Here is a 12502-nt window from a genome sequence, read left to right on the forward strand (position 1 = left end):
AAACTGCTATAAATTCAAAGTATTTTCCTATTGATTTCCCTCTTTTCCCATCTCTCAAGATATGTTCATCCAAATTATGAAAAAAAATTTCAAGCTTCTTACATACTAAGGTAACATATTTTATGTTTAGTTCTACTTTTTATTACCTGTATTGAAAAATGGCAAATATAAGCAAAGTCTTAATTACCAGTATCCTAAGTAAAGGCTTCCCTAAAATATCAACTCGATTTATGGAAGATTTAACGTATGCACTCCTATTACAAATGACAAACGACTACTAATCTAAAATAAAACAGCACAATTTTACAAATTTATCTCAAAATGTTCTGTAATCAACTATACAAAATCACTCCTATAACCTCCACAAGAAGGAGGTTTAAAAAAATGAAGAGGGCTTATACATGATTAGCAGAAAAGACCAGATAAAGTAAATAGTGGATAGCTGATATACAGAATGCTCATCAACCAAGAAATAGCAGTTTGCCTTTACAAAAAAATGATCTTGCCCTCTAAATCAAGAATTCTGAGGTAGTGAATTATAATTATTTAAAAGGTACTGAAATGTGCCTTCAATTTCTTTATCCCTTAATATTAGTTCTAGAATATGTTAAATACAATAGTTCAATGGTAAACTTCAATAGAACCACTATTTTAACCTTTTCTTTTTTAAAAAATGATTGACCATTTGGGCAAAACTAGACTATCTCCTGGCATCATTACTTATGGACCATGAGGAAGCTACAGCTATAACAAAACCACAAGTAGAATCACCAATTAGAGGGGAATAACCTCTTAGTGATTGTTGAATAAATGAACAGATAACACAGCTCAAAACCTTAATCAATATCTCCGGTATATAATTTTACCATAATTTGTAATTATATTTTATTTTCCTCTTTTTGATATGCCAAAATATGCTTTTGGTAATAACTGTTTAGAAAGTTAAGCTAGACAATAATGGTCTGGAGAAAATCTTACTATTTGCTATTATTTGCTTTACCCACATAAAATCTATTATTTTACTTCCCTGTAACTAACAATATTAAAATTTACTTTTCTAAGTATAAGTTGCACCAACTTCATATCATGTATATTTTAAAATAGAGAAGATTTACTTTTCATTCCACTTATTTCTGCTGGCAAACTCTTCAGTTGATTGCTGGAAAGATTAAGTCGCACCAGACTGGAGAGAGAAGAAAAACTAGCAGGAACAGTTGTAAGACGATTGTTGGAAATATCCTTTAGAAAGACAATGAATCAATCAATCTATCCATCTATCAATAAATCAATTTATTTATCAATAAATCATCGATAAATAAATATATATATATATTGATCAATAAATAAATTAATAAATAATTGCTCCCTCAAAGAGATTCGAGGGTTTGAGGAGATTACAATACGAAGACTATTTTAGAGGTGGTAATTTTTATAACTCTCATCCACTGACAATTTCACAAGATGTCTGTCATTCATGACCTCAGACCATGTGCCCAGTAATGGAGCACAAAGGAATCAGAATTAATTCTAACTTCAGAAATACTTTACATAAAGGTTTCTGTTATTACTAAGTCATGCTATATCATGTATCATGTTTTTAATTAAAAAAATCTATCTGTCCATCTGATATTTATTGAGTACATAGGATAAATTAGGCAAACTGATTAGGTAAACAGTAGTATGAAATGAAAAATGCCATTGCAAGAGAAAAAAAATCATGAAAGAAAAAAAAATAAACCTGAGAAAACAGATGTTTTAATTTTTAAGGAAAAATATATTCCCTCTTGGTTCTTCCGCCGACCTCAGCAAGTCTGCTTTGACTAAGTCCAGAAGTTTACTTTCTGCTTTTCCTTCATTTAAGCTTGCCTAATTAGTGTCTATACCTGTTTTTTTAAGTCATTGTTTCTGTTTCTTTCTTTAAAACATAAACACAGTTTTGAAGAGAACGTTTTTTGAGACTCTGTTTAAAAGACAAATAACTCTTATGACATCTGAATTAGGGGTAAGTACTCCACTAGCTATCAGCAAACTGTTAGGTAGGGCTAGTTGTAATAATGAATTAAAAAAAAAAAAATGACTTAAGGGAACTTGTTCTCTGAAGACTCATTTAGCCTAACATTAAACAGTTACATTCTCTAAGTCAATTAAGAAGACAGAAAAAAATAAAATTCTAGATCAGCTATTCTTTATAAAACACGGCTACAATTATAAATAACACAAAATAACATATCATAATCAACAACAGGAAACAACAATCTACAACGCCAATACTCTAAACACTAAGAATGAACAGATTACTACTGAATAAATATTTTGTAATATCAAAAATTACTGACACTAAATGCAATGTAGTATTCTGGATTGGATCCTGGAACAAAAAAAAAGGACATTAGTGGAAAAGCTGGGAAAATCTTAATAAAATCTATACTGCAGTTAGTAATACTGTACCAATGTTAATTTCTTAGTTTTTCAAATGTCCCATGGGTATGTAAAATATCAAATTAAGAAAAGCTAGGTGAAGAGTATAAAGTAACTCTCTGTAATCTCTTAACATTTTTGCAAATCTAGAATTATTTCAAAATAAAAAACTTTTAAAAGTTTTTGATACAGAAGATATTAATTCACAAATTCTTAAGATCTTTTAGAGAACCCAAATCAACAAAATTACTAATAAATTTAAACATTTAATTATTGTGGCTAATAATTAAATTAAATATAAGTACATTATACATAAATTAATCAGTATTTATGCTGTCATTTCTTCAATAAATATTTAGTATCATTGCTAAGCAGTTTTTATATAAATTTAAGGAAAATTACTAGCTTAAATTATTAAACATGCTTATATTTCTAATGTTGTGATGTACTTTTGCTTACATTTATGATTGGGATACTGAGTCCCTAAGAACACAATTTTGAACTGAACTATCCTTTCATTATGCAAATGACTATCTAAGAACCCATGAAAAGGAAATAACTGAGAACTGCTATAGTTTATTAGATCTTCTTTCTAAATACTCTTCTTTTTTTAATATACCAATTGTTATCTTTTACCATTAGAATATAAAAAAATCTGATGGCCCTTTCATTAGCCACTCATCTTATCTACCTATGTCTTTAACTTTCCAAACCTTATTTCCAATCTGCTCACATTGAAAGACAAAGACAGGTACTAAAGGACAGTTAAGGAAAGTTATATATGTTGATTTCAAACACTAGAACGGATGAAAGAAATATCAAGAAAGATGTATTTATAGGGAAAAAAAAGAGGTAAAAGAATTAATTTCCCCTTTAATGAGAAATAAACTTTGACTAAAGTGACATAAGTTTCTGAAAACATGTAATAAGGAAAACAATAAGAATGTAAGAGGAAATAACTATGTGTAGTATAGATTATATATCAGAACAACTAATCTAATCTAGTGGAATCTTACTCCTTCAGGGGTACAGTAGGAGAAAAAAAGGGATACACTTTGGAGTCAAACCGACTTATGTTAAAATCCTGAATTCATTATCTATTAGTTTACATGGCTTCAGATAAGGTACTTTTTTTTTTTTTAAATAAACTGTAGTTCCATATCTGAATTAGGGGATAAAACTATGTACCTTGCTATATGTAAAGTACAAAGCAAAGTGCTTATTATTTTCATTACTCTTAAAATAAAATCTGTTTTGGGCTGCCAGGGCTCAGTGGGTTGAGCCTCTGCCTTCGGCTCAGGTCATGATCTCAGGGTCCTGGGATCGAGCCCCACATCTGGCTTTCTGCTCAGTGGGGAGCCTGCTTCCTCCTCTCCCTCTACTTGCTGTGCTGTCTCGTTGTGATCTCTCTCTCTGTCACATAAATAAATAAAATCTTTAAAAAAAATAATAATATCTGTTTTGCTTTATGGTTATCTCCATTCTGGATGTGACATAGATGGAATGAAAATTTGCAAGGTAAGGTGGACATTTTGAAAAATAGCGAAGAAAAGGCAGGCATTAAAGGGACTGTTTGGACATTCAAAGGACAGGAGGGTTATAGGGACAATAAAGAAGGAACGGGTATAGAAATGGGAATTTGTATGCTAAAGATACATTTTCCCTATTTTGCAAAGCCATAAAATCCTCTGAATATCAGCCATTCCTTATCACCCCCTTCCCACACTCTATTCTTTATTAAAACCTGACATGATTTTATAAGAAAAAATAGGAAAAACAAATTTAACAATTATTAATTTAGCAATCTTATTGAAATGCAGTTTCTGAGAATCTAGTCATATAACCAGGTGTCCATGTTTTTCATGATTTCAATCATACATCCAATTTCTCAGCCTGATGAAAAATCACATCAGCCCCAAATTATATAAAAATTGGAAAATCACAACTTACCAAATCTTCTAAATTGAAAAGTTGTTCAAATCCCTCTGGTATGCAAGTTAGTTCATTATGCTGGAGATATAGGCCTTTCAGGTTTCTTAGCTTTGTAATTTCTTCAGGTAGTATTTGCAGTTTGTTATGGCTATGGATTGATAAAATAAATGCTAAGTAATTTGGTAATAATAAATATTTGTAAAGGTATTTTTGCTAACCAATACATGGGCTCATTTATAAAAATGAAATATGGTTATAGTTCTAAAAACTTATCAAACTTCACATATAGCTCATTAAGATTATAGTCATCTAAAGTAATCAAATTGAGAGTTTCAAAGAAAATAAAAGAACAAAAGTTTTAACCAAATCATAAATTTTAATTTTTTATATTGTATCTGAATTTTATTTTATTTTACTTTAAAGATTTTATTTATTTGAGAGAGAGAGAGAGAGAGTGCTCACGAGAGCACAAGTTGGGGAAGGGGCAGAGGGAGAGGAGAAGCAGGCTCACCACTAAGCAGGGAGCCCGAAGCAGGACTCGATCCCAGGACCCCAGGACCCCGAGATCATCACCTAAGCCTAAGACACTTAACCAACTGAGCTACCCAAGCGCCCCTGTATCTGAATTTTAGGATTCTGACACAGATATGGGCACATATACATTACAGTGGAGTAACAGCTTCTATGGGGATTATGTTTTTAAGCTAGCACTCCAGACAAAAATAGCTATTTCTGTTAAAGGGCCTGGTATGTCCCGCTAAATATAATATGCAACTCCACTCTTTGTACTTAGTCTTAATTTTTCAGCTCAGTCTTTTTGTAGAGATACTCAGTTTATTGTTTTAGAAGACCCAAGTCACTGAAGATGATACATTCCCTAATAATTAAGAGATGACCTGATTTAATTTGTTCCCAGATTTATCTCAACTATTCACTCAGGAATTCCATTCTATTTTCATGCCATCTACAATTACTTAACAAATAACAGGGCGGAATAAGAAATATAATGGGGTAAAAAATAACCTTATATTACATAAAAATAAAACTAGCTGAAACAAAAATACCAAAAGATGTCATCTAAAATAAATAAAAAACATTAGGGGAACCAGGGTGTCTCAGTGGGTTAAGCCTCTGCCTTCAGCTTAGGTCATGATCTCAGGGCCCTGGGATCAAGCCCCGCATTGGGCTCTCTGTTCAGTGGGGAGCCTGCTTCCCCCGCACCCTGCCTGCCTCTCTGTCTGCTTGTGATCCCTCTCTCTCTGTCAAATAAATAAATAAAAAACACTAAAAAAAATGTTAAAAATTGGTTATTATTGTTGGTCACCTAATTAAAATCTTTGTAGATTTCACAGGAATGTAGTTGGGCAGAGATGTAATCCTAGCTACATATCTCCTCCATTTGTTTCCCAACTGAAATAGCGGGGAAGTAGTCCACCCTAAAGCTTAATAGTCTGAAGTGCTGGAAGCTAAAGCTAAAGCCATACCTAATCCATGCTTCCTCTCATATTCTCTCAACCCTACCCATTCTTGCCTTTGCAGGTCACACCCATGCTTTGGACTTGTATGGGGAAAAGGTTCTGATGTAGCTCTAAACGATTAGCAGCTTTGATGTATAGATATTTTTGCTGATTTGTGGTAATTTTTTCAATAGATGAAAACTCTAACTAAAGGAAACGTTCTCCCTCAAAGCAACTGACTTAATCACAGAACACTGATGTAGATCTGTAACCTTACCAATTTTATAAACCAGTTTTTCAAAACATGTTTTGAACACTTAATAAACCTTTTTATCTCCTAAATGAAATCTTCCCAAATCCCTTTCCCCTAATCTGTATATATAAAATGTATCTAAGGTATTTATTATTTCTTGGAAGTCTAGGTGTATATTGAAGGGCAAACAAAGTTAGCCAGTCTTAGCCACCTGGCTTCCAAAATACCTATCAACAAGTACCAGAAGCATATCTGTAGAACTCCAGGAATCCTCAGAAAAGTTTAAAAGCTACTAATACTAAAACCATGACATTTTTCATCATTAATGAAAGAATTATTTCCAATTTTTTCATATTGCTTAACCAAGATTTTTTTTAAATATCAAAGTAACTTAAAACCTGAGATATCAATAAAAGGTTACTAAAATAACCAGTAAAAATTGTTACATAAACATAAAACAAAAAGAGGATGCCTGGGTGGTTCAGTTAGTTAAGCATCAGCCTTTGCCTCAGGTAATTATCCCAGGGTCCTGGTATTGAGCCCCAGGTCCTCAGGAGCACAGCTCAACAGGGAGTCTGCCTGTCCCTCTCTCTCTGGCCCCTGCACACTCATGCTTTCTCTCTCACACTTTCCCTCTCAACTAAATAAGTAAAATCTTTTTAAAAATGAAATAAATAAATAAAACAAAAAGGACTTTAAAAATCAACTGGCTTTACATTTGTATAATCAGAAAAACATGCAGGCAATTCTAAAACAAAAATAATCTGAGAAAATTTAAATTTCTTACTGTGGGGTACCTGGGTGGTTCAGTCAGTTAAGCATCTGCCTTTGGCTCAGGTCATGATCCCAGGTCGTGGGATCAAGTCCCACGTCAAGGTCCCGGCTCAGTGGGGATTTTGTTTCCCCCCTCTACCCCTCTCCCCTGCTCTCTATCTCACTCTTTCTCTCAAATAAATACATAAAATCTTAAAATTAAAAAAAAATCTTACACTGCTTTTACTACTTCCTGAGATAATACAAAAATATTTTCTAGTATTAAAAAAATATTAAAGGATATTAGATTTATACTCTTATATTAGCAATATTGAAATTAAATAAGCTTAATTTTTACCTGACATTAAGTTTCTGAAGATTTTCTAACTCTCCTATAGCAGAAGGAAGGGATGTCAGCTGGTTATCATGTATCTAAAATGTATTAAAAAAAATTTCAATTATCTTAGTCTTATAATTAACCACATATGAGTTTGCCATTGTACAAAGCTTTTCAACAATAATTCTATTATTCTAATTCAATAGCATAGTTGGAGTATTAATTTATTCTATGTACAGAAGAAGAAAAGGCATTTGATTGAAGTTGACTAAACTCCTGTTCAAAAATCATGAAGTGGTAAGTCATCAATTTTAGATATTACAATTAAAATCACTGAGCAGAATCTCAGTCTTACATGAGAGATGAGAGGGTTAGAAACAATTAGCACTTGATGGTATGATTCATGTCAACATATACAAAAAAAAAAAAAAAGAGGAGGGGGGACCTCTATTATGTTCTCATATTATTTTCAAGATACAAGGAACCTTAGAGAACATCTAAGCCAATCCATGCATTTTGTAAATTCGAAAATAAAAATCTTCTCTAGAAATTTGACCAGATCTAACACTTTCTGACATGAATTGGAAGATTTCTGATGTTACTAAGTAGAGTACATCCAAACTCCAGAGACTGTGCAATAAACTACTCATGCTTTACTGTATAACATGGCAATGGCACTAAAAATTTGCCCTTGAATAAACACACAAAAAGTTAAGTTCAATAATTTAAGTCAGTATTGAAGTTTAAAAAAAAAAAGTAAGTTCAAGTACTGCTTTAATGTCTAGAATAATGAAGAGAAAAATAATAGCAATAAAAAAAAAGATGAGCAACAGCAACCACTTGTTAAATATGGATTATTGGCATGTAATACTGCATTAAATTCTAATAACAATTTTTATAAAAATAAGTAGTGTCAGTCCTGGTTTATAGATGTGGAAACTGAAGTACAATGAAGTAACTTTCCCAAGATCACACAGCTATCAAGTGACATAGTCAGAATTGCAAACCTGATGTTCTATAAGTGCACTCTTAACCATTAGGCTCTGCCTATCAATAATTTATTCTTCCTTGCATTCTACCAATTAAACACATTTTCTGCTTATCAAAGCCTAAATTTACCTTCAGAGTCTCTTTAACTAATGACCCATATTCGTATCCATTAACTTACATCAAGAACAGTGAGTGCAGGCAGGAGTCGTAGGTCATCTGTAAGTGACTGAAGTTTATTGTTGGATATGATTAGTTTGGTCAAATCCGTCTGCTCCCACCATCGCTCAGTAGTACTGAATGAAAGATTCTGATTAGCTTCCTCAGGAATATCCACATTTATTCTCCAGACACACTGAGGTACTATTTCCATCACCACCACACCAAGAAGAAAGAAAAGAAATGACATACTAAGTGACATACTTCTATAACAGCCATTCAATTTATCTAATGAAAAGCATTTTCTGAGACAGTAAAACTTTTTAACAATTCAAAAAGCAATAATTTATATCCGAAGTTGATTTTATTAAAAAACAGAGTATGTATTTTATATATTAAATCTTACATATTTTTTTGAAGACTTTATTTATTTGTCAGAGAGAGAGAAAGAGCACAAGAAGGGCAAGGGGCAGGCAGAAGGAGAAGGAAAAGCAGGATCCCTGCTGAGCAAGAAGCCCCATATGGGACTTGATCCCAGGACCCTGAGATCACAACCTGAGCCATTTTATTGTCATTCGGCTATATTTACTATACACATACTCTTCATAGCACATTGTAGTAGATATATAAGACAATAAGGAAGAGACTTTACCATTATGCTAACACAATAAAAGCATGAAAATCAACATTTATAAGAGGATGTCATGAGTTTTACAACAGGAGTATATAGTGTCTGAGAAAGCACTGGTAATAGTAATAGCTAATAAGTAAGAGGTAATTTTCCAACATACTCATTTAAACTTCATAATATTTCTGTGACATAGATGCTATTATTCTTCTCATTTTATAGACAAGAAAAATGGGCACAGAATTTACCCAGGGCTACATAGCTATTAGGTAGCAGAAATAGGATTCAAACACCTGCATAGCTATATTGCCTTGACTCTCAGTGGACATCTGGAAGGCATAACTAATTCTGGTAGCTGCTATTTTACCCAACATACAATTTTATTTCTTACTCCATCACACAACATCATGTGAATTCTACTGCAGCAAACACAATAACTTCTTAAACATAGCAAATAAGACCATATATGTTGAACAGGGAGAGTCCAAGTTCACCACTAAAAAATTTGAAACTCCAGAAGGTATTAACTTGCTACAGTGTTACACCAAAACTATTTTAAAGTCCCTCATTCCAGGGCACCTGGGGGGCTCAGTCGCCTCTGTCTTCAGCTCAGGTCATGATCCCTGAGTACTGGGACTGAGCCCCACATCAGGCTCCCTGCTCAGTGGGGAACCTGCTTCTCCCTCTCCCTCTGCCTGCTCCTACCCAGACCCACTTGTGCTCTCTCTCTCACTCTCTCAAATAAATAAAATCTTACCAAAAAAGGGGGGGATCCTTCATTCCTGCATAAAAGTAGGACTATACAGTAGTAGATTAGAACTTTCATCAAGGCAACAATTGATTATATCCTGCAGTCACTGATGAAGATTTCAGAATGCGACTAAATGGAAAGATGTTGTCAAAGTTTCAAGTTCAGGACACTGAAGTATAATTCAGGATTAATAATCTGATATAATGGTTTTATAGAAGCAAAGCAGAGTTTCTGAAATCCAGGAGACTTACGCTCCTTCAAAAAAATGGAGTGTCTATATTCATATTATAATGAAAGAAAAGATCCCTCTCCTACCCCTTCTCTCTGGTTAGGTAGTCACTTTATACTTTTACAAATGAATCTAGCTACTATGAATATTATAGAATATAAGCCCATTCATTTTTCTGTTTGTGGATTATGGCTTATTTTTAAAGCAAAGAAAAATAAAAAGAATTCATTCTCCCCAACTTTTTTGAGAGCAAAAGCACCATAAAATGTGCCACTGTTACTACTATTACTATTACTACTGCTACCATTATTATTATTATTATTATTATTATTATTATTATTTTGGTATATAGGTATAGATGGTTGAGTAAGAATAAGAAATGACAAATCAACTCAGATTAGAATGTGAATTTATTGACACCAAAAGGGTCCATATAAATGGGGATGTTCATGTATTTGACTAAATATCAGTGTTACTCTTTAGAACAATTTTTTTTAAGTTACCAATGAGCCAACCAGGTTTAGTTACCAACAAACATTTATAGAACAAAAAAAGAGGCAATACAAAACACACACAAAAAGGCAGAAGAAACTATATGATATGTACAACTCTACTCCTAAGAAAATATATAGAGCATTTGTGCATCTATTTTTCTCTGATACCTATATAGAGGTACATTAAGATGATTATAATTAATAAGCAATGTAATAACAAATTTTGGTGGGGATGAAGGCAAGGAGCTCAAGAAATTTACAGACAACATAATGAAAATATCTGTTACCTGTCAACTACACTAAATGAATGTTACAATGTTATCATTATTTCAGATTTTTCTGTTAGCAAAATTTGTCCTTGTGGGAACTATCAAGGTTGATACTCCAGTGTTCCTGAACATGTAATCAATTTGCTTTTCCAGAAATACTGACATACTGCTCTTTCTTTTCCCCATTACTGTTTGTGAGGTATCCCAATTTCTTCAAGAGCTTAGAGCATCAAGATTTATATCACCTTTCTTCTCCTACCCAAAAATAGAAAGAACCACTAAAAGTTACAAAAAGTCCTAATTATAGAGGAATTCTTTAGAGTTATCCTAAAATAGCTTACCAATGCATAAAACAGATACTATCAGGTAAAGATAAATGTCAATAGGCATATAAATGTGAGAAAAATTACGATATAGTCAGGTAATTTATTTATCTATTTGGCTCCACATCCGGCATGGAGGCCGACATAGGGCTTGAACACAATCCTGAGATCAAGATTTGGACACTTAACCAACTGTGCCACCCAAGTGTCCTTCATTTACTTTATGTAATATTTAAAATATTATATAAAAAGTCAAATATATACATAAATTTAAAGAACAGTATAATGAAGTACACTCCATTATCCACCACCCACCTATAACAATTATCAACTCAAGTCCAGTCTTCATAAATAACCTCATTTTATAATGATATAAGCTACAATCACAAACTAGAAAAAGAAGAAATTAAACACAAAGTAAACAAAAGCAAAGAAATAAAGAGGGGAAATCCATGAAACAGAATAGATAAAAAGCAATTAAACCAATACCTGGTTCTTTGAAAATTGAAATATCACCTTAGATCCTATAGATGATTAAAGGAAGAGACTATTATAAACAATGTCACATCTATAAACTCAATAGCTTAAATAAAATGAACAAATTCCCTGAAATGGGGGAAAAATCCACAACAACAATATGAAATCTGAGTAGCCTTGCATCTATTAAAGAAATTGAATTTGCTATTTTAAATATTGCCATTTAAATATTTAAAACTTACTTAAACAAAGAAAACTCCAGAACCAGATGACTTCACTGGTGAATTCTAACAGACATTTGGAGTAGAAATGATACTAATTCTACACAGACTCTTTCAGAAAATGGAGGAAAGAACAATCTCTATCTCATTTTATAAAGCCAGCATTACCACGATACCAAAACCAAAGACATTAAAAGAAAAAGAAAAAAGAAAGAAAAAGAAAAAAGCTACAAGCCAAACTCCCTAATGATTACAGACCCAAAATTCCTTAACAAATTACCTACATATAAAAAATACATCACAACCAAGTGGTAATTACATCAAGAATGCAGGAGTGTTTTAACATCTAAAGATCAATGAGATCTATCATATTAACAGAAAAAAGAAACAATGATTCTCAAGAAATGCAAAAAAAAAACTGACAAACAAGATAAAAACTCTCAAAAAACTAAGTATTGAAGGGAATTCTTTTGGCCTAATAGCAGGTTTCTATGAAAAGCATACAACTAACATCATACATAATGGTAAAAAATAGGTGCTTTCTCTCAGTGTCTTCTTAAGACATGGATGCCCATTATCACAACTTCAGAATTCTACTCTGGGTCCTGACCAATGCAATAAGGAAAGAAAATAAATGGCATTCAGAATGGAAAGGAAAAAGTAAAACCATCTCTATTAGTAGAAAACATGATCATCTATGTAGAAAATCCTAAGGAACCTATAAGAAAATTCTTGGAATGGGTTTCGAGAATTCAAGGTTAATATACAAAATCAACTGTGCTTCTAGGTATTAGCAATCAATAAATGAAAAACT

General features: G+C 32.5%; 1 protein-coding gene across 4 annotated transcripts in view; it reads right to left on the minus strand.

The window, feature by feature from the left end:
* Nucleotides 1-12502, minus strand: part of LRRC40 (leucine rich repeat containing 40) — a 56044-nt gene that overhangs the window by 33664 nt on the left and 9878 nt on the right. For all 4 annotated transcript variants that reach the window (XR_001181192.2, XM_004762998.3, XM_013061649.2 and 1 more), the window contains exons 2-5: nucleotides 8319-8500; nucleotides 7172-7245; nucleotides 4369-4498; nucleotides 1116-1239 (exon numbers count right to left, since the gene is read on the minus strand). Coding sequence is in view for 3 of the 4 variants with exons in the window: in XM_004762998.3 (XP_004763055.1) it covers nucleotides 1116-1239; nucleotides 4369-4498; nucleotides 7172-7245; nucleotides 8319-8500 (510 nt within the window). In the remaining variant the exon portion in view is untranslated. The remainder of the gene's footprint in view (nucleotides 1-1115; nucleotides 1240-4368; nucleotides 4499-7171; nucleotides 7246-8318; nucleotides 8501-12502) is intronic.

Source organism: Mustela putorius, unplaced genomic scaffold (assembly GCF_011764305.1).
Source record: "Mustela putorius furo isolate JIRA1106 unplaced genomic scaffold, ASM1176430v1.1 tig00003853_pilon_pilon_pilon, whole genome shotgun sequence".
Lineage (NCBI taxonomy): Eukaryota > Metazoa > Chordata > Mammalia > Carnivora > Mustelidae > Mustela > Mustela putorius.